At 62.1% G+C, this 24191-nt stretch overlaps 4 protein-coding genes and 1 long non-coding RNA gene across 8 annotated transcripts; 3 read left to right on the top strand and 2 right to left on the bottom strand.

Moving 5' to 3' along the window:
• Positions 1-486: 486 nt before the first annotated feature.
• LOC308060411 (ras-related protein Rab-42-like) lies at positions 487-2855 on the top strand. Its single transcript, XM_080379125.1, has 2 exons — positions 487-1673; positions 2438-2855. Exons 1-2 carry the CDS (start codon positions 1408-1410, stop codon positions 2850-2852), a joined length of 681 nt encoding a protein of 226 aa, XP_080235251.1. The 5' UTR covers positions 487-1407; the 3' UTR covers positions 2853-2855.
• Positions 2856-3327: 472 nt separating this feature from the next.
• Positions 3328-4986, top strand: LOC308060412 (ras-related protein Rab-39B-like). The gene is made up of 2 exons (XM_080379126.1): positions 3328-3643; positions 4440-4986. The coding sequence occupies exons 1-2, from the start codon at positions 3429-3431 to the stop codon at positions 4870-4872; spliced, it is 648 nt and encodes a 215-aa protein (XP_080235252.1). The 5' UTR covers positions 3328-3428; the 3' UTR covers positions 4873-4986.
• Positions 4987-5954: 968 nt separating this feature from the next.
• Positions 5955-13356, bottom strand: TAF12 (TATA-box binding protein associated factor 12). 2 transcript variants are annotated; one of them, XM_080379127.1, is made up of 7 exons: positions 13229-13318; positions 11778-11924; positions 9727-9978; positions 8525-8602; positions 8105-8219; positions 7571-7659; positions 5955-6431 (listed from the first exon to the last, which is right to left on the bottom strand). In XM_080379127.1, exons 2-7 carry the CDS (start codon positions 11844-11846, stop codon positions 6396-6398), a joined length of 639 nt encoding a protein of 212 aa, XP_080235253.1. In that variant the 5' UTR covers positions 11847-11924; positions 13229-13318; the 3' UTR covers positions 5955-6395. The 2 variants fall into 2 exon arrangements, with proteins under 2 accessions (XP_080235253.1, XP_080235254.1); XM_080379128.1 differs by lacking the exon at positions 11778-11924 and having other exon boundaries at positions 13229-13356.
• Positions 13357-13470: 114 nt separating this feature from the next.
• LOC308060403 (discoidin, CUB and LCCL domain-containing protein 1-like) lies at positions 13471-23935 on the bottom strand. Of its 2 annotated transcripts, XM_080379106.1 has the most exons (15): positions 23714-23935; positions 20991-21212; positions 18376-18513; positions 17919-17970; positions 17641-17713; positions 17339-17472; positions 17172-17209; positions 16867-17061; positions 16017-16138; positions 15756-15924; positions 15567-15659; positions 15273-15363; positions 15034-15071; positions 14760-14882; positions 13471-14105 (listed from the first exon to the last, which is right to left on the bottom strand). In XM_080379106.1, the coding sequence occupies exons 1-15, from the start codon at positions 23811-23813 to the stop codon at positions 13825-13827; spliced, it is 1869 nt and encodes a 622-aa protein (XP_080235232.1). In that variant the 5' UTR covers positions 23814-23935; the 3' UTR covers positions 13471-13824. The 2 variants fall into 2 exon arrangements, with proteins under 2 accessions (XP_080235232.1, XP_080235231.1); XM_080379105.1 differs by lacking the exon at positions 23714-23935 and having other exon boundaries at positions 20991-23660.
• On the top strand, positions 14114-14592 carry LOC308060415. Of its 2 annotated transcripts, none has more exons than XR_013926714.1 (2): positions 14114-14261; positions 14332-14592. It is a non-coding gene; the product is annotated as an uncharacterized lncRNA (long non-coding RNA). The 2 variants fall into 2 exon arrangements; XR_013926715.1 differs by having other exon boundaries at positions 14114-14204.
• Positions 23936-24191: the final 256 nt, after the last annotated feature.

Here is a 24191-nt window from a genome sequence, read left to right on the forward strand (position 1 = left end):
TTATCTCTTCTTCAGGTCTAAAGAGAACGTGGAGCTGATGTGAGCCAGTCCCCGAGGATTTTGGTGCCACAGTGCAAGACTTTGTGCATTTCCAGCCCTTTCCTCCCGAATCAGGAGCTCTTCGTAGCTGGATCCTGGCTCCTTCCCGAGGTGTGAGCTCCCCCGGGTGGGAGCAGCTGCTCCTGTGCTCTGCTCACCCGCGTCACAGGGAGCAGGAGCTTGTCTGGCTCCAGGTGCTGCTCAAGCTCCTGTTTGAACATTGCGTGGAAGAACAGCCCCTTCTGTGGAGCGTTCTCAGGGAAAGAGGGGTTTTTTTTTTGGGGGGGGGGGATGTCGGTATAAAACATTTTGAGGGTAAATAAACATGATCACTTGAAATTCTTGCTGTGTCTCCTGTGCTGGTGTTGGGGGGGGGGGGGGGTGTTGGCATGGGGGGGTGCTGGGGGATCCTCGCAGGTGTCCTGGGGTGACACTTCGCTCACAAAATCTGAGCGATGTCTTCTACCCGGGGTTCCCTGTCCTTCCAGGCGAGTTTATCAGTGCTTCTCCCATGGCTGCACTGGTGGCTGGATCTCCAGGCAGCTGTTGGGCGTCTCCAATGTGATTTTTTTTTTTTTCTCAAAACCTGTCTCTTGTCTTTTCCTGTGCAGGTCCGTGCCCATAACCCCGGGTTCACACGGCGCTGCATTGACTGGGAGCCCAACTCGCTTCCACCAGGCCCTGGGGCCAGCGCAGCAGCTGCCGCTGGGGCTTCCCTGTCCCCGCGGTGCTGGGCGGTGGGTCCAGGGGTGCGAAGGCAGCGTCGTGCCTGCCAGCATCCTTCGCAGGAGCCCTGGTGACTCGAGGGGGAACAAACGGGGGGAACCTGTTGTGCCCACCCTGCAGAGCCATCGGGAGGGGAAGGGCTGGGTGATGCAAAGTCCCCGCGCCGCTGCCGGTGGCCCCGGCTGGCTGGGGAGGGCTCCTTGGTCCGGCGGGCGCGGAGTCCGTGCCTCCGGCCCCTCTTCCCTCCCCGTGGGGACCCGAGAGCCCCTTCCTCGGTGAGCTCATCCCTTCCAGCTCCCAGCATTTTGTCTTCCCTGGGGGAACCAGCCCCTCTGTGGCAGCGTGCTTATCTAGCCGCAGCCTGGCTGTCCCCATCTTTGTCACCAAAACCAGGCAGTGGGACAGAGCTGGCGTGTGACAACACAAGCACAATGTCCCGGGGACGAGAGGACGATTGAGCCCAGTGGCTTCTCCTGCCTCCACAGGACAGTTTGTTTGCTCGAGTGACTGGGAGGCCAGAGCTGTCCCTGTCCCCAGGGAAGGAGCTGCGGGGTGGGGACGAGGGCGGAGACCTGTCCCCGCACCCGCCAACACAGCAGAGCCCAGCTGGGCAGGATCCGGCCAGCCTGGGGCTGGTGAGTCATGGGGACGGTGGCGGGTCCCCCCCAGGACCCCAGCCCCGAGGGACATTACCAGTTCCGCATCATCGTGCTGGGGGACGCGGCCGTGGGGAAGTCATCGCTGCTGCGCTGCTTCGCGGAGGGCCCGGGTGGGGGGCCAGCAGCCCCCTGCCCCACAGCCCCCTGCCCCACCGTCGGTGTGGAGTTTTACAGCCGCACCGTCCCGCTGCTGCCCACCGGCAAGGCCAAGCTGCAGCTCTGGGACACGGCCGGCCAGGAGAGGTTCAGGTGAGGCGGGGACAGGGACACAGGACCCCCCAGGACCCCAGCACCCAGCTGGCTTGTCCCCCCACCCTGGGGTGGGTGTGAAGACCCCAGCCGGGCGTGTGGGGACGGGCAGCAATAGCTTGCTGGGGCGCTGATGTTTTAGGGGCTGGTGAAACCTTGTGTCGAGCTTCCAGCAAAGCTGGAGCTGGTTCTGGGGGGGCCAAGGGGGCAGGGCTGGGTGCGGGTCCTGGGGTGCGGGTGGGTGGGGGCCGGGTGGTTTTTTCCTGATTGAATCAGGCTGGAGCCAGGAGCTCCTGGAAGCCTGAAAGAAGCTCAAATGGGGCGTGAAGGGCTGAAGAGCTGGGTGCTGTGGCTGGGGGGAGGGGTCCCAACTGTCCCCATCCCTGGGAGCCGTTCTGGGAGCTCCAGGGTTCGTCGGGCGGGGGGGGGGGGGGGGAGGGAGCCTGTTTCTGTCCAGTGCTCAGCCCTATTGGCACCCACCCGTGTGTGCTGCCCCATCCCCACAGCAACCTGGGCTGTGTGGGGGGGTGGAGGGACCCCAGAGCCTCTGCAAAACGCCACAGGTCTCCCCCGGAGTCCCCCAGGCCTTGGTGGGGGGGGGTGTGCTGAACCTGAAAGGGGGTGTAAATGGTCCAGGCAGGTCTCCCCTTCCTGCTCCCGAGGTCCCAGCTGGGACCCAAAATTCCCTGTCCCAGGGAAGTAGGTGAGGGGACTGGGGGGGTCCCAGGCCGCCCCCCAACCCCCCCCCCCCCCCGTGTGGCCAGATCCATCACCAGGTCCTTCTACCGGAGTGCAGCAGGGGTGCTGCTGGTGTTCGATCTCACCAACCGAGCATCCTTTGAGCACGTCCTGGAGTGGTACCACGAAGCCGCCGGGGAGCGGCCCCCCGCCTTCCTCCTGGTGGGACACAAGTGTGACCTGGTGGCTGAGCGAGCTGTGTCGGCGGAGGAAGCCGGGCACCTCGCCACCACCCTGGGCATGGCCTTCGTGGAGACCTCAGCCCGCACCAACTGCAACGTGGAGCTGGCCTTCCAGATGCTGGCGGGGAGCATCCAGCAGGCGCTGGGCCAGGGGCCCCTTGCCCCTCACCGCGGCTGCGGTGGCATCAGGCTCATCACCAGCCAGCGCTGCCACCCGCCCCCGGCATGGGGAGAGCCCCAGGAGCGCTGCCAGTGCTGATGAGGACAGGGGGCACAGGGGACCCTCCACCTGTGGGGATGTTCCTCTCCCTGCTCAGCACCCTGCAGCCCCCTGCCATTGGGCAGCCTTGGGGCTGCGTCTCCACACTGGCTCAGCTTCACTTCAAGCCTGAATTTGGGGGCGCTGAAAAAATACTGATCCCCTGTAGGAGTGTTTTTAATAAACCTGAGTCTTTTCCGCACTGAATAAAGGGTGGGCTGAGTGCTGGACCCCCGGCAGGGTCACACTGCCCTGCTCAGCTCATGACATGGGGGATGCTCTGTTCTGGGGGGGGTCACTGGGAGGTAACACACACACCCCCCATGTATGCAAATGGCTTTGTCACTTGATGGGTTCCTGTCCCAGGGCCACCTCTCTGGGAAAATGGGACGAGGCATGCCCTGAGTGCATCCAGCTGGATGGAGCCAAGACGAAGGGAACTGGGGGGGCTTCAAAGGGGCACCCCGGGCAGGCAGGAACGCCTCCTGGGTGGAGGAGCGGAGGCAGCCGGCGCTGCCTGCCCGGACACGCACCTGGTGCGGGGGTGGCGGGTGCCGGCAGACGGTGGAGGTGCCGATGGAGCCGCGGTGGCAGTACCAGTTCCGGGTGATCATGCTGGGCGACTCGACGGTGGGGAAGTCCTCGCTGCTGCGGCGTTACACGGAGGGCATCTTCCTGGATGCCGTCAACCAGACGGTGGGGGTGGATTTCTACGTCCAGTTTGTGGAGCTGGAGCCGGGGCTGCGGGTAAAGCTGCAGTTCTGGGACACAGCCGGGCAGGAGAGGTTCAGGTGGGTCCAGCTCCGGCCATGAGTGGGGTGATGGAGCTGGGGGTGTGTGTCCCCCAGATCTGGGGTGCTGGTGGGATGCTGTAATCCCAGCCCGGGGGCTGTGTTCCCACCAGTGCCTTTGCTGGGGGGAGCCCCGTGGGTGAGGAGCCATGATGCCCAGCACCACGGAGGCTGCAGGAGCCTGGATGAGCCAAAGCCAGGGGCAAAGGAGCCCTTGGGGGTGCCTTGTAAGTCCTTGCTCCAGCTCCAAAGGGCATACGGGCCCCCTCAAAGCACCCCTCTGCCCCACCAGCTGCAGAGGGCTGGGGGAAGAGGCTGGGAGCTCACTGCCAGGGCTGCCTGCCACCCACTGGGCTGGCTGTGGGGGACAGGGCAGCTCAGGAGACGTGGCTGCGTGGGATAGGAGAGCTCCAGGACCGGGGCTGCATGGGATGGGGAGCACCGGGGACGTGGTTGAAGGGGATGGGGAGCACCGGGGATGTGGCTGCAGGGGTTGGGGAGCACCAGGATGTGGCTGCAGGGGTTGGGGAGCACTGGGGACGTGGCTGCAGGGCATGGGAGAGCTCCGGGGATGTGGCTGCAGGGAACAGACGAGCTTTGGTGGCCAAGCAGGGACAGAGCTGCCTGGATCACCTGCTGATACAGCAAAAGGACCAATTCTCCTCCTTACAGTGATTTGAGGGCAGCTGCAGGGGAGAGGACATGGCTGGGGCTGCTCTGCAGGCACAGGAGATGCTGCTGAGGTGGCACAGGGGGGCCCTGGGGGCTGCTCACCCCCTTTCTCTTGGCACCCCAGGTCCGTGACTCGCTCCTACTACCGCAACTCGGCTGGGGGGATGCTGCTCTTCGACCTCACCAACCGCGCGTCCTTCGAGAGCGTCCGGCAGTGGCACCGGGAGGTGGTGGACACAGTCCAGCCGTTCCGCATTGTCTTCTTGCTGGTGGGGCACAAGAGTGACCTGGCCGGGCAGCGGCGGGTGGGCAGGAGGGAGGCAGAGAAGCTGGCGGCCTCGCTGGGCGTGCAGTACATCGAGACCTCGGCCAAGGATGCCAGCAACGTGGCCCAGGCTTTCCAGATGCTGACACTGGCCATCTACCAGGCGCTGCAGACGGGGCGGCTGGCTCCCACCGAGGCGTGGGATGGGGTGAAGAGCAGCGTCCCACTGCCGGCGCCACCCAAGGCTCAGGCACTGGAAAAGGACGAGAAACAGAAGAGATGCTCGTGCTAGAGCTGGGGACACTGGCAGCCTGTCCCGGCGGGGCTGGGACACCCGGCTGTGCGTGTGGGGCGCGGGAGGCAGAGAGCGAGCGGCTGCCAGGGCGCATTAAACACCCGCTGTTCACCTCTGCCTGCCTCTGTTTTCCTGGGGAAGGGGATGTGGCCAGCGCCCCCGCTGCCCATGGGGAAGGGTGAAATCCCCAGGCAGGCTGGGGCAGGGGGCTGCAGAGGCGGGTGTCACCCTGTTCCCCTGTTCTCTCCCCAGTCCCCTGTGTCCCAGGCTGTCCCTCATCTCCCGGCGAGGCAGGCCCTCCTGACACTCAGGTCCCACATCCAAGCAGTGTTGAGCTGAAACCCCTTTTGCTACCCACCCCTCGCTCAGAGCTGGTCTCCCCCCGGGCACCCCGAGCCGGAGCAGCCGCTGAGCAGCTCCGTGTTCCCCCAGCAGCAGCCGAGCACGGCGGCGGTGCAGGAGCAGCCTCCCCCTGCCCCGAGCACCCATCAGACTGGCCTCGTGAGAGCCGGCGTGCCTTTATCACACTCCTCAGGCGGTTACAGGAGAGCAGACAGCCCGTACTGGTTTCTGAATTGCTTCAGCCAAGGTGGTTTCCCCGGGAGGCACTGGGAGGATGGGCCCCACTCCTGCCCACCAGCTCCCCGTTGTGTGGGGCAGCTCGCAGAGGCACTGGCTTCACCACCACAAATGGCATCTGTGGCTTCTCTGACAGAGGCTGAGCAGAGCAGGCAGGAACGGGCAGGGGGACGTGGCCTTTCTCTATGCCCCAGGCAAGGAGAGAACCAGCATCACCTCCATTTCTTGTCCTCAGTTCCCACGTCCCACTCCTAACGGTCCAAACATCCAAGCGATGGACAAACTACCCACCACAGGCTGGACGTGAGGCAGGGGAGCGCCGGTGCAGCCCCACCAGCACGGCAGAGGCCGGCCAAATCCTGCCACTCACTCTATAAAGGCCGGGGGCAGGAGATGTCTCACCAGAACAGCACCACACACAGACATCAGACGACGCGCTGGCCACCCGTTCCGCTCACCACCCCTCCTGCGCACTGCCTGAAGAGCACAAGACTGTGCCGTGGTTTTAGATTAATAATTTCTTTATTCATGTAAAACAAATGCAAGTATTTATATAAACACTGACATTACAAAGTACTGGAGCAGGTAGGGGCAGGAAGGAGGAAACAAAAACCTCTACAGATGCTTCTAATACTGTCCCACACAAGATCAAATGCTCTGTCCCTTGGATAATCACTTATACGATAAACCACTTTCAAGTCACAAATAAAAGTCTTTGTTTTGAGATATGTTGCGCTCTTAGGAGGAATGAGGAAGGGGGCGTAGAATGTTTTTGGCAGATCTCCTCATAAAGTCAAGATATTGCTGCACCATTAATAAAAAATATATGCTTCTCTGTAAAGCATTAAAAAAAATATCCCATGGATGGCATCGTGGAGGCTTCAATGGAGAGGCAGATATCCCAAAATGCACTGGCATCTTCTCCTGGCTCTTCCCAGGGGCTATTTCTTGGTAGTTTTGCGAATCAGTGCCATTCTCTGCAACAAGAAAGAGAAAAACGTGGGAAGCCGAGCCCCTCAGACAAGGTTACTGCCAAACAACCCACAGCCATGCAGGAACAAGGGATCTCGGGTTCTCTCAGGACACCGTCTGACTCGTTTCCACACAAGTCTTTCAAGTCTGTTTGAATCTTAATGGGGTCCCAAGCTGGAGCCAGAGGAAAAGAAAGGAAAAGTCTGCGCTCCCCTCCCGGACACCTGGGGCTGGCAAGTAAAACACCGACAGCGAGGGGCAACGGGGTTAAACTCTCCTCCAGGCCTCCTCTCTCCAGCCAGCAGCTGTGGCAGGAGCTTCAGGAGGGGAGATGCAATATCATCTGTGAGCTCCAACGGCTCCTGCAGGGCAGCCCCTCCCCTGGCGCTGACCATGCTTAAAAAGCGACGGCCCAATTCAGTTACAGCAACATTAAGAGGGGAAAAAAACCCCAGAGCTGCTCAACTCCAATCTGCACCTGAAATCCCAGGACAACGGTGTGCTCTCTGCTACACCTTCCCAGGCCTCCAGGTTTTTTGCAGCTATTTAAATTCTTATGGTGGCGAGTGGCCGAGGCTCCTGACCCTTACGTGCAGACGCAGCAGGTGCCGTACACTGCTCGCAGAATACCCGAGCGCAGCGTTGGGCTGCAGACATCAAACAGCCCCAGGAACTTGAGCCGCAGCCTGTCAGAGCCCTGCGGTTCACCAGGAACATCCAGACTCCTGGAACGGTTCGAGGGGCTACGCCATCACTGAACCCCCCGTGCCTGGGTATGGATTTCCTACTGAACCAGGGGAGCTGGCAGTGTGTTTTCAGTCCCTTCTGCGCAAGATCTGCAAGGGCACAGCTGACACGTTAGTTGGCTCCTCTCAGCTGTTTTTTAACCCTTCCAAGCTGGGCTGCCCTTTGGACAGCAAGTACTGCTGCTTCTCTTAGGGTGTAGCCAGCACCACACCGCTGCAGGGGAGCCAGAGCAACTCCAATCCTCCCTGCACAAACAGGCGAGGAGGCTCTGGAAGTTATTTCAAGTCCAAACCACTTGGAAGAGGCTAAAAATTTACATCGTGCCAGGAGTCCACGACCACCCTCCCCATATCAGGCTTCTACTACAGGATTCTCAGTGTTACTGAGGGCTCCTCACCTGTTTGTGAGCTTCTGTAGTGCAGGCTTTTTTGTAGGGCCTGATTTCTTCCGAACCAAAGCCTGGGATCCACATGTTCCACTGACGCTCTGGAAGAGACAGCGCAGGTCAGCACGCTCTACCGCAGCCGCCCGCTGCAAGAGCGGCCACATCACCCTGAACACATGGGCAGCACGCCTGCCCGGAGCCAGCGCGGGAGATGTGCTGCCAATCCGCACGCCAGCTATAAAAGCTTCACAAAAGCAGAGCAGCTGAGGGGTGCACAGCACTGGACGTGCTAAAGACGCAGCCCCCGGTGCTAGGGACCTTCCATCAGGCTGATGGGACAGCTACAAATCGCACAACTGCAAAAGCTGGAGAGGAGACAGTCAGGGGCAGACACCCCATTCATTTCCTCCTTATTAAGGCATTATTAAGTAGCAACAATCTGTAACTACTCACAGGTTTCCACCCCAACACTGCAGCCATGCTCTCACTTCAGGGCACGTGCCCAGCCCTCAACTGAGGGGTTGAGGGGGAAACAAAATCACTCACCAAGATGCAATTGCACATCTTTCACTTCCAGGGTGTTCGACTTGCGATGCCGTGCAAGCTGGCAGGCAGCTGTCACCACGCTCTCTATGAAATCATCGGCGATCTGCAACAGCATCTGTGGCAGAACAAGGGCAACAACCAGCCTTGTTAGTACTGAGCAGCTGAAATTATGCGGAAAGTATGAAAATGAACCCTCAGAAGCTAGTATTTCAAAGGCGTTGGCTACAATTGCCATTTTAAATCCCTTTTTGACAGTGGGATGCAGAAACAGACATGGATGGCTGAAGCCTGCAGCGAACATGAGAATACAGAAGCGTAAAATGAACCAGCGCTCTCTGCCTTGAACAAAGGGCCACCGATCCATTAAAAAAAATCCCAGATTAGCTCTTTTTGCAGCCCCTCCCGTGGGTTGGTACCTACTTCCTCCACATCTTCATCCAGCTGCTCGTTTGGATCCACCTCACGCACCAGATCTTGCAGTTTCTTCTTGGTTAAAACCTGCGCATGCGGGAGAAGAGGAACAATTCACTGCCCTGCTTTAGCAAAGGAGCTGCCCATGCAGCACAGCCAGAAAAGACCTCCTCCCTCACTACCCCGAAGTCATGTGTGTTGACACAGCGTTATCAGCTCAGGAATGGCAGAGATAAGAAATATCAGGCATTAAGGAGTCATTTTCAAGCATCAGCGTTGCTCTGAACAGAGAGTGGAATGCAGCAGACCAGGGTAAGTGTCTTGTGCTAAGCTGGCACTTAAAATGCCACTGGCTGAAGCAAGGCTGCTGGCAAGAGGGGACAAAGGCAAAACTAGAAGCCTGAAGAGGCAGGCAGCAAGTGCAAGTGACATATCAGTGACCACATTTGTGCTCAGGGCACAAAGGAAGTACTTCCGTGGCTCTAGCATTTATCAGCTTTAGCGTTTCAAATGGAAACAGAGAGATATGCGAGTGCTTGGTTATTCCAGGGCAGAAGGCAGCACCCTCTCAGCCCAAACACTGCAGGGACACTTAAGTCTTGTAAAAGACAGATGGACGTTATCACCACTGATCTGTCAGCCTGGGCAGATGAACCAGGCACTCGTGAAGAATCCTGCCCTTCCTGCTTCCCCAACACCAAAGGTGCAACTGCTGGACGTATGTTTGTGTCAGGGGACTGGTACACTTCCCAGAGGGCTCCCCGGCACCAGTGAAGCCCGCAGAGATCCAGGGCCATTCCTGGAGCACTTGCTGGGCAGCAGCATACTTCACACACGTCAAAGACTCCACACCACAAGCAAACACACGAGTCACAGCTCCGGGCAGCGATGCTGCCACTCGCACCACCCCATTAAGATGGAGGCTACAAATCTGCGCTTTTATTTCTCCCATCTAAACCACATTTTAAAAGATTTTCCCAATCACACCCTCAATTTTCCTGAGACTGAGAAAACCTCTACACTTACAGCGTTCATACCTCATCCAGCCTGAAAGTGCCTGGGCAGGAAGGAATACGTGGAGATGTTTGCTCACTCAGTAACTGATACTTTAATAGACGTGAAGTTTTTGCCAGTAATTTAAGGAAAGGAATTAAGTCACAGGCAGGTCTGAGCATCTCCCCCAGTGTCCCTAAAGTCAAGGATGAAATTACCTGGTTGCTTTCAGGACTCAGCCGTCCTCCTCCGCTGGGCGTCCCCGGCATCTTTGCCACGGTGGTGCTGTTGGCCATGGAGCTCTGGGGGGGAGTGCTGGCTGGCTCTGGCTTTATCGAGGAGAAGTTGGAGAGGTTGATCAAGGTAGAAGGGCCAAACTGGTTCATAATCTGTTGGGCTTTAGCTTTTAGATCATAAAGCTTATCTAGGTCCTGCTTCTTCTTGGGGTTGTGGGGACCCAAACCAATCAACTGGAAAAGGAAACAAAAGCCACAGTTAGCAAACAGAGAAGGAATTCAATGGGGCGAGCGCATCTTTGCCCAGAGCAAACCGCAGCGTCCCGGCAGGGCCCAGGGTTTATAGAGGATCTGGGTCCCTCTGGACACAGCAAGAGCGGAGGAACAATGTTTAGAAAAGAAAACCTTTCCTGGCATGAAAGGTGAAGTTTGCCAAGAGAAGTGCCGTGGCTGCACGCAGTGGGGCAAGAGGCAGCAGCTCCCACACGCGCGTCCACCCCTCACCCGCCGGTCAGGGCCTTTCTGAACACATTCCACTTGACCACAGGCAGCTTCAAGGAAGAGACCACACAAAGATTTAACTAAAGGACACAGCTCGCTCCTGCGGCAGCAACGCAGGGGAACGGCAGGAGCACCGGCTCGGTCTTCATCTCTGCACTCCACGGGCCTGAGAAGGTGGCAGGGTTCAAGCTCCCTCGGGCGCCTGCCGCGGGGTGGAGGCCTCCTTTTCGGCAACACCGCGCTTCAAGGCTGGCCTGCAGTGATCCGTTGACGCGGGCTTGACAACACAGGGTTCATTTTTGGTTCTAAGAGCGCAAGTCTGGGTTCTCAGAGGTGACGTGACAGAAAAACAGGCGGGTGCCCACACCTTCGATTTGTTCTTCCCACACTGGGAAACTGCCAGCCACAGTAAACGAAGTCAGATTTACTGAGCTGTTAACAGTGAACCAGAAGTGGGTTGTGGCAGTTTCACTGGTTACTCAGATCTTCCAGGTTCACCCTTTGGTGCCTGAAGTTACTCAGGCCACTGAGCTAACATGCAAACTAACTGACAACTACCGTATTTCATGGCTGGAAGGCTGCAGACACCAGGCTTGACGAAGCTTTGCTCTGTCCTTGCTGCTCTGTAAAAGGAAACTCGTCCAAACCCTGGACCTGCCACCCCCACAAGCGCTTGAGCAGCAGCGACAGGTCTTCCTGTAAAAGGAGCATTGAAAGAACAGTTTGATGTAACAGCCCGTCATGCAGCTGGGGCCGCAGCAGCTGCTGTTGGGCCCAGAGATGGGTGAGAAGCAGCCACTGAGAGCAGCTGCGTCTTCCGAAAAGCGGCATCGCAGGGTGAACTTACAAGAGAAGAGACTTTGTTTAAATAGTTTTACAGCACATTCACACACAAAGTGATGAACAAAGCATCCGCTACCCGAGCTACAGACATTTTCCTCCTCATCAAAGCAAGCTTTGTTAGTTTGGATTAATTCATACCGAAACACAAACCAGAAATCACACAGGAGTACTTAGAAGGGGCTGCTTTAGTGCTTCTTTTCACAGCACACTCATGCACTGCGCACCTACGGACACGGAGCCCTTTTAGGAGAATTTATATCCAAGACACGCTTCTGTAGCACCCTCAGCAAGTTTCTAGCTCAATTTTAGCTGAATTAACAATGGAAAACCATCACACTCGCACCCTAAAACCCCTCAACTGGTACTTCTGGACAAGGAGCTCAGCACAAGATCAGTGTGCTACTCTTGGTTTATAGCTTAGGCTGATCTCTGGCTCTTCACCCCCCACCTCACTTCACAAATCCATAAAGCAGGAATCCTTACCCACCATGCAGGGGAGAAAGCTCTGAAATCCTTGGGCAGAAAGCGCTTTATAAGCATAAAGTTGGTTTGTTCGTTTATTTCCAGATCTTATCGCACCCTTTTCATGGTGCCATTAAGATCACCAAACACAAAACTAACGGGCTGCGCAGATTCCCAGGACAAATCCCACATGCCGGCCCCGCGGCAAGCCCCGGCAGTTTACTTACAGCTATCTGAGTGTCTAGATCTTTAATTACATCAGCAACCGCTGTGGGACCAGCAAATGGAGAGGCCATTTTCCAAAGCCTTCCCAGTACGTCAGCAGTCAGCGTTAACCTACTCTCGCCTCCTCCTCTTCCGTATAACTCCCATTCCTACAGGAATACCAGATATTTTTCGTATCACCCATTCTATGGTAAGATCGCAAGAGGACAGTTTCACGCAAGACAGCACGCGTCACCCTTACTACAGCGCAAGAAGGTTCATCTGTCAGAAGGTATCACACAATCCCGAGCAGCACGTGAGCATACGCTGCTGCAGGGGACAAGGCCTCTCCCAGAATCCTGAAGCAGGAATAGAAATTTGGCCAAAATTCACTTTTCTGTCAGAAGACAGAGTGTCTTGGTAATCTGCCGTCAGCAACGATGCGAGGTGTGCCCAGACCTCTGCAACAGCAGCTTCCCTCCGCGGCAGGAATAGGGCTGGCGGCCGCGGTCACAGCCGCTGACTCTCAGTGATCCATGTAACTCGTTAAGCACTGGTGCTACAGCGCAGGGTTACACCTGTAATTAAAGTCTATGTTAAAGCCAAACCAACCTTCAGCACGTTCCCTGGAGCACTCAGGGGCCTCCCGCTTCCATTGAGACATAATGATTTTCACCAAGTATTTAGATAGGCTTGCAAAGGACTGTACAGTCCAAGGGTCTCTTTATTGTTAACAAACCGGGAAAGTTCTTGGGTTTTGCTTTAGTTACTATAAATGTGAGACAAAGTCCTCCCTTACGCTGCTAGAGGAAGCATCTGTTACAAGCACTTATGCATTAGGTGCGGTAGCTAAAAGGGAAGGAATAAAAAAGTCCTGTTCTTCCCCCTGGATGTGTTTGTCAGATGTTGAAGGGGAACTCAAACCTCCTTCCTCCTCGACGCAGAGCTTCCAGCCTGGCGTTTCCCCCCGAAGCACGGACACTCGGCGTCCGGGGAGGCAGCAGCTCCACACGCGCCGCTCACCAAGGTTTTCTTCCAGCATCTCCCCAGCCAGCAGCTCAAAGAGGCCACCAGCCCCACGGCTGCCCGCGGGAACGCCGCTACGGGGCCGCACCGAACCTCCCCGCCGGGCACGGCCAAAGCCGCCGGGAAGGGCCAAGGTCACCGGCAGCTACCAGGGGCCCACACCGCCCCGGGCCGGGCCCCGCCGGTCAGCGCTGCAGAGGGCACCCCGCAGGCCCCGCCACCCCCCGCAGCGGCTGACCGCCGCACGGGCCGGGAGGGTGAACACCGGCTCCGCACCCGGCCCTTCCGAGAGCCGCCCCGGGAGCGGCGGGGCACGGCCTGCCGCGCCCGCCCCCCGCTCCCTCCCGGGCCCCGCCGCATCTTAGGCTGTAAGCGCCGGTGTAGAACAGCCGGAGCCTCCCGCTGCTGGCGGCCAGGCCCCCTCCGCGCCCCCCGTGCCGTCCCGTACCTCCCCATGACCCGCGGGCAGACCGAGGCACCGCCGCCGGCTGCGCTCCCTCCGCCGCGCACCCCGAGCCCTTCCGGGGGCACCGCCCGCCGCCACCCGGAAACGCTTCTGCGCGCCGCCAATCAGAGGGAACGTGGTTGCGCATGCGCGACGCCGCGCCCGCCAAAGGCGCCCCCCCTCCTGGGTGAAGCCGCCCCAGCATGCCCCGCGCGATTTGCATGTCGCTTCGAGGCGGGCAGCGCGGCGTGGAAACGGCGTTTTTTTGTGGCAAAAACCTGCGAGAGCGCGGAAAGAAACCACGCGGCATGGAGGGAAAGAGCGGGGGGAAGCCAAGATCCGAGCGCGTTCCTCCGTGCGCAGCGCGCGCAATCGCCGTCACTGTAGCAGCACCCTGGCGCTTTCCGGTGGCGGCGGGCGGCAGGCGCAGCTTTAAAAAGGGCTTCTGCCGTGCGTGGCACGGGGGGGGCCCATGGCCGCCCTCGCGGAATCGACATCAAGAGATTTCGGAAGCACAATTTTTGCAGGGGGGGTCGCCGGTAACCGCCCGTTCCGGCGCCCCGGGTACCGTCAATGGTAGATGAAGCGGGGCCACGGCCTCACAAAGCTTCGTGATAGACGTGCGGGAGTGCGCCCGGTGAGGCGGGGCGCAGTGGGGGGGCGTGGTAGCGGGCGGGGCCCGCCGGGTCGGGCTCGCCGAAGGGCGTGGCGTACTCGGGCTCCGGCGGCAGCGGCTCGGCGTATTCGTGCCGCTGCCCCGGCACGGCGTAGTGGCTGAGCACCAGCGGCAGCGCGTAGCCCTCGTCCGGCGGCGGCTTGAAGGTGGAGGGGCCCGGCGGGCTGCCGGGGCTCTGCTGCAGCAGGTCCGGCTCGGCGTACTCTGCAACCGGGGGTGCTGGGCTGGGTGCTGGGGCGGCAGGGGGGCTGGCCCCGCGGCCGGGAAGGGGTCACGGTGCTGGTGCTGGGGACACTCGGGGAGGTTTGGCCCCGCGGCTGGGAAGGGGTCACGGTGCTGGTGCTGGGGACACTCGGGGAGGTTTGGCCCCGCGGCTGGGAAGGGGTCACGGTGCTGGTCCAGGGGTGCTGGGCTGGGGACACTCGGGGAGGTTTGGCCCCGCGGCCCGGGGGAGGGTTACGGTGGTGGTGCTGGGCTGGGGACACTCCGGGACGGGGGGTGGGGGGGAATGGGCACATCTGGACACGCAGGGCTGGGGAAGGCTGGGCAGATGTGTGCCAAGACGCACCCGAGACAGGGTGCCCACCCTGCGGGGACGGGCGTACAGCGGGGCTCTGGGTGCCCTCCAGCCACCTTCCAACGCCCTCCCCCGACATGCGGTAATAATAATGAAAATAAATAATAATCCCTGCCAGGGTCTCCCTCTTGCATGGGACCATGATGCAGGGCAGGGGGTCAGACCAGAATGGTGCTGGGGAGGGGCAACTGGCACCCCAGGGTGTCCCCAGAGTGCAAGGGGGGAGACACGACTCCAGCTCTGGGCCAAGGGACCCGTTCGCACCCTGCTGACCCCGTTACCTGGTGAGTGGGTCCGGCTCAGGTCCCCCGGCGCAGCTGCCGTGGGGAAGGAGGCCAGCGCGGAGCTGGGGGGCGGCAGGCTCTGCAGCGAGCACACCTGGCTCGACTCCAGTTTGGGGTGCCCTGAGCAGAAACCCCTGGTTGTCACCTGCTGTCCCTCGGGGACAGGACGGCTCGGGGCTCAGCTGCAGCACCAGTTAAAACACCTGCACCCCTCCTGAACTTGGCCCCGCAGCACAGCGGGACCCCCGGGCAGGGGTTGGGGACCCTTTACCTTTCGTGATCCCGCAGTTCAGCTCTGCTGCCGGCTTTCTGCCAAGGGGAGAGCAAGATGGGGGTGAGGGGTCCCAGCCACCCTGCGCCCACCATCCCCCTACCTCCTTGCGCCCCCTTCCTGGGGGGGCTGCGCCCTTTGATACCCAGCAAGCAGCCAAACAGCCACCCAGAGCACCCGCGCTTTGGGGAGGCACCACCGGGTCCCCCGGGGCGCAGCAGGGGCAGGATAGGACCCACCTCTTCCTGCGGCAGAGGAAGGCCAGCAGCAGGAGGCTGGAGCAGAGGAGCACGAAGCCACCGACGAGCAGCATCACCAGCAGCATGGAGCCTGGGGAGGGAGGGCAGCTCAGACCGCAGGTGCCCCATCCCACGTGTCTGCACCCATGGGTGCCAGGAGCCCACCCAGTGCAACCAGGGAAGGAAAATGGATGTGTTGTCACGGGGGGAGCTTAAAGCCCACATGGGTCTGTTGGTGCCTGGAGCACCCATGTGACAACACTGTACCCCAAGGACAGCCCCCAAGGCACCCACCTGCCTTCTCCGGGTCCAGGGCAATGCCGGGGATGGGTGTGTGGCTGCCCGGGCGGCTGGTGGGGACAGGGACCTCCTTGGGGATGCTGGGCACTGCGGGGCAGAGTGGGGACCATGAGCATAGTGGGACCACCACGGTGTGCCCAGGGGAGGTCCTGGGGGAGGTGTGGCTGTGGTGGAAGGGCTCACCGTAGGGCCGGGGCGCACGGACCCGCGCCAGCTGGCAGCCCACCAGGGCCACCTTCAAGGCCACGCGCTGGTGCCAGCTTTGTGGCATGACACGGACATAGCGGGCGACGATGGGGGGTATGAAGGCATTGGAGACCTCCCCATGGCTGTCGATGTTGCCCTCAAAGACCTGCCAGAGAGGGTGAAGCAGGTACCCATGGCTGAATAGCTGCAGGCAGGGGGTCTTGTGTGTCCCCCCCCTGTTGTCCCCCCTGTGCCCACCTTGTCATCCTGGCCACTGCTGCCTCTGTAGGGTCTCCAGTTCTTGCCGTCACGGCTGGAGGAGACATGGTAGGACGTGACGTAGTAGTTGTGCTGCTTGGAGGAGCCCGCTGTGATGATGCCTGTCGGTGCAGGGGTGAGCCCGGGGTGCGGGGGGGCTGCTGTCAGTCAGGGGGTGCGGGGCTGGGGGGGGCTTTGGGGGGCCACCCTGTGCCCCAGCATACCCCACTGCACAGGGCAGAGCTTTCCCAGCCCCATCTCTGGAATACCCAAGTCCCTGCTGGGACAGGACTGGGGGGCAGGACATCACCCCCCAGGGTTCCCTCCAGCCTTCGAGGCGGTTTAGGTGGCAGATTCGAGTGCGGACCCCCAACTCTGCCCCTGGGAGCTGATAACCTCCGGCCCCGGCTGCCAGCCCCACATTCCTCCCTCCTCCAGCCTCCGGCCGGACAATGTCCCCATTTTCCTCCCGCGGTCGCCAGCCACCACCACACAAAGCCCCCGCTCCCGGCAGGCTCCGGCCGAACAAAGGGCGCTCGCTGGCACCAGATGCAAGAGCATAATATTAACTTGTTCATCCCAGAAACGGCTGCAGATGAGGGGGGGGTGCGGGGACATAAAGGGGACAGGGGGATAGCCCGGGGCGGGAGGGTGGTGGTGCTGTTGCATGCCAGTTTGCACCAGTAAACACAGCACAAGGAGTTGCAGTGACTCCTGAGGGTTATGGGGGGCACAACTGCTCTGGGTAGTTGGGGGGTGCAGTGAGGCTGGCACCTATGTCACCCCAGGGAGGACAGCATGCACAGGGACAAGGGCGGCTGTTGTCCCCCCTGCGATGGCCAACACTCACCTGTGACTTTCCTCCGGGTACCCAGGTCCAGCTCCAGCCAGGCAGCCTCGGTGCTGGGTTCGGCTGCCCAGGAGTGGCCGGTGGTGCCCAGTGCTGCCCGGGTGGCCACCCAGGCTCGGTCCTGGCCCAGCGCATCCACCTCGTGCCACCAGGATGAGGCGTTGAAGGCGGCCACCTCCAGTGCATCACCGCAGGCTGGCAACGGGAGACGGCAGGGTGGGTGCCCAGTGCTCCCAGCCGGGCATATGGGGTGGCACTGGGCTCGGCAGCCAAAATTGGGGTTTAATTTCAGGGGAAATATATACCTTTGTGGAATATGAGCCGCTTCTCGGAGAGGGAGCCCCTGCGGGGAGAACATCAGACGGGGCGGGGGGTCCCAGGGGGATGGCAGGTCCCCGGTGTCAGCATGGATGGGTCCCACGGGTGTGGGGTGCAACCGGAGTCCCCAGCCCCGCCCCCCCCCCTTGCCCACCTTTTGGAGTGGAGCCCGTTGGCGAAGGCCGACTCGTAGAGCGTGATCCCCTTCTCCCGGGACAGGGTGACCTGCCCGCCCAGCTCGTCCGCAATCACCCCGGCGTGCACGGCCGCCTTGCACAGCACCGAGGTCTGCGAGGGGGCGAGAGCGGGCACCCATGGGGCACCCCGCGGCCCAGCCCACCCCCCCAGCCTGCTGGGGGTGGCAAGCGGTAGCCACGCGTGCTGAGGACTGTCCCCGGGGGGTGCACCCATGGGTGCTGCCCGTGCCCCACGGGGCGAGCCAGGCTCTGCACTTACATCCCGGTAGCCCTGGCTGGGGTTGCCCCAGATGTCCCCATCGATGTCCTTGCAGCCCGCAGGGCAGTACACGCTGAAACACGCGGCGGGGGGGGGTCAGGGCTGGCCCCCGTCCGAATCCCCTCTGCTGCCCGCTTTGCTCCCCACCCTGCCGCAGCTGCACCCCAAGAGCCCGGGGGTGAGCACGGCCCGAGCTCCCGGGGGAGGCAGGGGGCCAGGCAGTGATCCGGGGCCGGGGGCACCAAAGCAGGGACCCCTCGCAGTCCCCGGCCACTCACCTGACGTGCTCCTGGGTGTAGTGGGTGCCTCGGACCAGGCAGGACACTAAGTCTGCAAGGCAGGGACACCCCAGGGTGAGGGACCCCCACAGCACCTAATGCCCTCCCCACTGAGCCCTGCTCTGTTCGGGCATCACTCCCCAGGTCCCCACGTCAGGGGTGGGGGGGTGGATGACCCCTCGATTCCTGCAGCCGTCAGCCCCCTGCCACCATCTGCAGTGACCGTGGCTCTGTCTGATATTGGGGTGCTGGGGGGGGAGGTCCCAGGTGGCTGGGTGGCCTGGGGGTCTCCCACGTTGTGTCCCCACCAGCAAAACCACAAGGTTCAGGGCAATGGGTGCCCAGCCTGGGGTCAGCAAGGAGCTCCCTCCATCCCGGGCCGTGCCCCTGCTGCTGTGGGCCAAGGCACAGCCTGGGGTGGTCTTTGCACCCCTGGGGATGTGTGTCCCCCCCCTACCTGGGTGCTGCGAGGTGGCGTAGGACAGGAGGAGGCCCCGTCCCGAGCGGTGGCTGGTGCTGTTGAAGAGGACGGTCACGGTGCTGGAGTTGGTCAGCAGGAGCGGGGTGGTGGGGCCGGCGTTCCTGCAGTAGGGCCCTGCCGACAGCGATGGGGCCATGGAGAGGGACGGGGCTCCCTGGGGAGTGGGCACCCAAGCCCAGGGCTTCACTTGCCCCAGCTCAGCCCCCACCAGGGTCAGGGGTCCTCAGGCATTTGGCTGTGCCCAGGGTGGTCCCGGCCCCAGGATGGTCCTGGCCCCAGGATGGTCCCATGCAGGGTAGTCCTAGCCCCAGGGTGGTCCCAGGCCAAGGTGACCCCAGCCCCAGGGTGGTTGCACGGTAGGGTGGTCTGAGCCCCATGCCCAGGGTGGTCCCACAGCAGGGTGGTTACACCCACGCTATGGGGGGGCCTGGGGCACAGCCCACCACAGCTCTCCCTGTCCCCCACCTCCTCCTCTTGCACTGTGCCCCCACAGCCACAAGCAGCACAGGGTGGTCGCAGCCCCCAGGCACAGGGGGTCAGAGCTAGACCAGGTTCCTGGGGGGCACCCCAAGATGTCCCCACCTCCCCCAGCAGGGACAGACAGGCTCCTGGCTGGGCAGGGACCCACACACACTTCCCACAAATGCTTCCCTGTGGACACCTGCTGCTGGGGCTGGCACACATGGCACAGCCCCATGGGACCCCAAAACAGGGGCTGTGTCCTCACGCTCCCCCCCCGTCTCCCCTTTCACAGGCGCCACCAAAGCTGCCTCCTAAATCCACCCCTCGTTTAATCTAAATTAATTTGCTGTCTCCATCTGCCTGATTAAAACTTCGGCTTAGCAAGCAGGCAGGTTCCTCAGGGACATCTCTGGTCCCAGCTGGGGACAAGAGGTGGCCCCAATCCCCAGACCGCCATTGCTCCTGGTCTGCGTCACATCCATCACCAGGGCCTTGGTGCACCCAGAGATGCTCTGAGCAAATGCCACCGTTGCCCTGGGGACAGGGAGCCGTGTCCCTGTGTCCCCATGGTGCTGGTGGTGAAACCCTGTGGGGTTGTGCTGTGCCTCAGTTTCCCCACCTTTGCCCTGCTTGGGTCATATCTAAGAGGGCGAGCGCAGGGGACATGGGACACGCATGTGCAGGATGATTGCAGGGTCACAGCCGTGCTAGAATGGGGCTCTGCATGGTATGCAAGTGAGATGCCGATGAGATGCTGATGACACACAGGCACAGATTTCCTGCCAGATGCCAGGTCAAATGCCCAGGGTGGTCCCATGCTGCCACATCCGGCCTGGTACCCCCCATGGCTGGGGGCTCCAGGGGCACCCTGAGTGCTGGGAACCCCCCAGCCCACCCACAGGCTGGAGGCTGCCGCCCCCATGGGGACCCCAGCATGTCCCCGAGCAGGATCAGGCCGGGTGCCAGACACCGGGTCTGAGTCAGCAGGAGGGAACCCACAGCCTCCGGCTGCTCCCACCGCTTCCCGAAAAACATCTGGGACTTCTCAAGGGCCGGCGTCAGCCGCGGGCGAGGGAGTGGGACCCTGGCCTGGCCTTGCGTCACCCCCTGCCCACCCGCACACAGGCCCCTGGCGAAGGCACCCAGAGGGGCTGTGGGTGCCCAGCCACCTCCCCTCGCCCCCCACCGCCTCTGCCAGCCCCCCGCGAGCATCCTCTGGGGGTCCCCCCCTTTGTCGCATTGCTCTAGGCCAGGTGGTCTCTGGGCTTTGGGGACCCAGATGGGGACAAATGTGTCCCCAAGGCCACAGCAGAGGGGATGGGGATTGGTGACCTCACGTGCTCTCACCCCTCTGGGTACCAGCCCAGAAAGGGTGAGAGCCCTGGAGAACAGGGAAACATCCCGGTCCCAGGAGCCGTGGTGGATCCAGGCTGGCTGGCTCCTTTCCACCCAACGTTTCCCACAGAGTCCCCTGCCCCTCACCGGGCCTCGGGGCTGCTCCTCCATCCCCCCCCACCCCAGCAGTGATGCCTCCCCCTCCCCATTCCCCCGAGACATCTCCCCCAGCACCCGTCACGCTCCTGGTGCTGTCAAATCCCTCCAAGACCATTAAATCTCTCCAGGAAAATCCTGGAAGCGTTTGGGCAGTGTCTGGGTGGACAGAATTAATTAATCAGTGGCTGCATCTGGTCCTGGCTGGATGCTCCCCCCCAGCTTGGCAACAGCCCCCTCCTCGGGCACCCCCATCCTCAGATATCACCCTCCTTGGATACCACCTGTATTCGGGTAGACCCCTCCTCAGATATTCCCATCCTCCAATATCCCTCTCCTGGGATAGCCCCCTCCTCGGATACCCCCTGTACTCAGGTACCCCCATCCTCAGATACTCGCCTCCTTGGATATCCCCTTCCTCGAATACCTCTGTCCTCAGGTACCCCCCCTCCCAGATATCCCCCCCCTTGGGCACCCCCATCTTGGTGTACCCCCCCCTCCCCATGATGAAACTACCTAAATCCCGCGTCTTCCTGATATTCTCCTTATCCAGGACTTTACCTCATGTGACACCACCCACCCCATCCACAGCCCCTCAGCGGGCACTGCCTCAGCTCCCCCCAGGACCCCCCCCTTACCATAGGCAGTGCCAGCCTGGGGGTCGGCGAGCAGCAAGGAGCTGTGAGTGCAGCGCTCAGAGGGCTCCAGGTCCACGTCCCCGAAGGCCAGGAGGAGGGAGGTGCCCGGGGGGGCACGCAGGCGCCAGCGGCAGGTGGTATGGTTGGGGTAGGTGCCCGGGTAGTTCTTGGAGCTGAGGGTGCCACTGTGGGGTGTCAGCAGCGTGTGGCCACAGCCGTCCCCTGCAGAGAGACCGAAGGCGGGGGGGCTCAGCTGGGCTGCTCCCTGCCTCAGTTTCCCCAGTTGGCATGGCCCTGGGGACACCCCATGGGCACCTGCAGCCCTTTCAAATGTTTTCCTCATCTGAAACTTTTTTTTTTTTGGTGTGTGTGGCTTTTCTGGCTGCTCCCTGCACCAGGGACAGTCCCCAGGGTGAACTGGAAATGAGGCTGCCTCAGTTTCCCCCACACCCACCCAGTGCAGACCTGCACCTCCCACTCCTCTCCATCCCCAAGGCCAGGAGGACCCCAATTTTGGGGGACACAAAATGATGCAAGCAGGAAATACCCCCCCTACATGGGGCTGAACAGCACTGAGCAGCCCCCAGGAACTCCTGGCTGCAGCCTCGACCTTGAGGATGACCTTGGGCAGCTGCATCCCCACCGCCTCCTCCCCGGGGGGATGCCAGCACCACCACAAAAGGGGCTTTTCTCCCTGCTTGCTGCCTGCAGGCAAGAGGGAATATCCTGGAAACTTAAGTTGAAAGCCGGGATTTCTGGGCAGGATTGGGGCAGGGAGAAGGGCGGGGAGGCGGAAAGCACTGCTCAGCCCGTCTGCATGGGCTGGGGGGTGTGGGGGTCCAGGGTTCAACACCCTCCACCTCCTGCATCCCCAAAAAGCTGCTGCTCCTGCCAAGCATCATCCCGGCACAGCCAGAAAGAAAAGCAGTGACGGGCATGGCTTCACCCCTGCCTTGGCTTCCCTCGCCGTCGCTGGGAGACGGCACAAAGCACCGGAGGGGAAAATCCTCCAGGGATAAAAAAAAGGGGGGGCCGGAGATGGAAGATGCCAGCCCCCCCACAGATCCCACTCCTCTCCAGCCTGCAGGAAGGGCTGGCAGCCAAACTGGGGAGGGGGGTTATGCTGAGACCTGGGCCGGGGTGCGGGACTGGGTGAAATCCCCAGTTTGCCCCTGGCTGGGCAGCAGCCCCTGTTACAGCCCAGCCGGGCAGGATGAGGCCCTCCGGGGCTGGGGAGGGGCACTGAGGCTGCCAGAAAAGTGGCTTCCAGAAGGGCTGCTGTGCCGACGGGGGAGAAGTTTGGGGTATTTTAGGGGAGTTCCCAGCATGGAAGGTCGGCACCACCAGGATCTGCATGGAAATCCCTCTGTGGTCAGGAGTATGCCCAAGCTGGGGGTCTTGGATGGACCACCTGGCTGCAGCCCCATGTTGGCGAGTGTGGAGGAGCTGGGAGACCCATCCTGGGAAAAACACATCCTGGGAAAGGAAATCCTGGGTAAAAGCATCCCAAGCGTGGCCAGCGCATGCCGGGCCAGCATGCCAGAGATAAACCGGGAGCTGCAGGCGCACTCGGGGATTTGACTCCTAAGATGTGTCCAAGGCGCCGGGAATGGCGAAGGCAGAGCCACAGGGCTGGGGAAGTTGCCCCCAGCCACCAGAACATCCTCCCCGAAAAAAAATCAATTGCGAAAAAATGGGAAAACTGGATTTCTGCTGGATGAGGGCGAAGCTGCGGCCGGGCCGGGCCCCCGCTGGGGCCATCGCTGCCAGGGATTTGTTTGTTTTCTCACAGGATGCAGGAAAGACACAACCGGGTGATGCTCCGGGAAAAGCCCAGCACGCTCCCACCTCCGGCAGGCTGCCGGCCCCGGGAGAGCTGCCCCGCGTCCACCGACGGGGTTGGGATCCGGTGGAAACGCGCTGCGGGATGTCTCCCAAACCCCACCTGGGAACGCAGCGGGGTTCTGCCCCCCTCATCCCGCCCTGACCCGTGTCTCAGTTTCCCCTCGCTGAGGACGGTGCTTTGGAAGCCCCATCCTCGTCTCCTCGGTCTTCCATGAGTCGGGGATGAGCAGTGCCGGGGAAAATTGTGTGTTTGGGATGAAGTTCGGCTGAACATCCCCTCGGGGCCTTCCCAGACCCTGGCCGATGCAAATCCCTCCCAAGCGACGCTGTCGGGGTCCACAGCATCCCCGGGACGGAGCCCCCTGCCCCCCTCTCCCAGCTCTCCACCGTAAGCTCCAGCGATCCTCTTAGCCCGGAGCAGAGCTGGGCCCCTGGGGATCAGGGATTCCCAGGGAAAGCCCTGCGGGCGGGACGGAACCGACGCCGAGACCCCCGGGACCCCCGGGCAGGCGGCACCTTGGCACTGGGGTGATGCAGGGGGTGGTGGAGGTAGGGGGGACCCCGTCCCGTCCGGTACCGGGGCAGAAGGACCGCGGGGACCCCGTCCCGTCCGGTACCGGGGAGCCCATCCTGGCCCGCTCTCTGTCCGCACGCAGCGAGGCGCCCGTCCCGTCCGGTACCGGAGCAGAGGAGAGCCCGTCCGCTCCCCGTGCCGGTCCCGGTCCCCACCCCGGGCGCAGCACGCAGTCCCGGGCGCGTGGCGGCGCGCCCCACATCCCGCCGAGTGCCGGGGAGCCCCCGGGGGTGCCGGTAAGAGCGGGACTCCCCGTTACCGCGTCCCGGGTGCTGTGTCCCGTCCCCCCCTTCCCCGCACTCACCGTCCTGTCCGGCGCTCGGGCGCAGCGCCAGCGGGCCCAGCAGGAGGCAGCGGCGGAGAAGCGCCAGCGCCAGCACCCCGCGCCCGCTGCCCGCCCGCATCCTCCCGCCGCCGCCGCCGCCGCCGCCGCGGCCCCGCCGCGCCCGCGGCCCCGCGCCCGCCCCCGCACGCCGCCATTGGCTGCCGCCGCCCGCCTCCGCGATGCCATTGGGCTCCTGGCTGTCAGTCAACCGGCACCACCCCGTGCGGGGAGAGGCCGCGGCGGGGCTCGGCGGGGCGGGCGCTGGGGGGACCTCGGCACCCCGGGGGCGAAGGGAGACGCGGGGCTGCCCACGGCCACGGCCGCGGCGGGGGACGGGCGCGCCTTAGAAGCGCGGGACCCCCCCGGTGGGGCTGGAGGTGCCCGGTGCCGCTTTGCGCCCCCCGCCCCACGAACACCCCGCGGGCTGTGCCCCCCACTCCGCGCCGTCACGCGTGTC

Source organism: Falco punctatus (genome assembly GCF_963210335.1).
Source record: "Falco punctatus genome assembly, chromosome: 3".
Lineage (NCBI taxonomy): Eukaryota > Metazoa > Chordata > Aves > Falconiformes > Falconidae > Falco > Falco punctatus.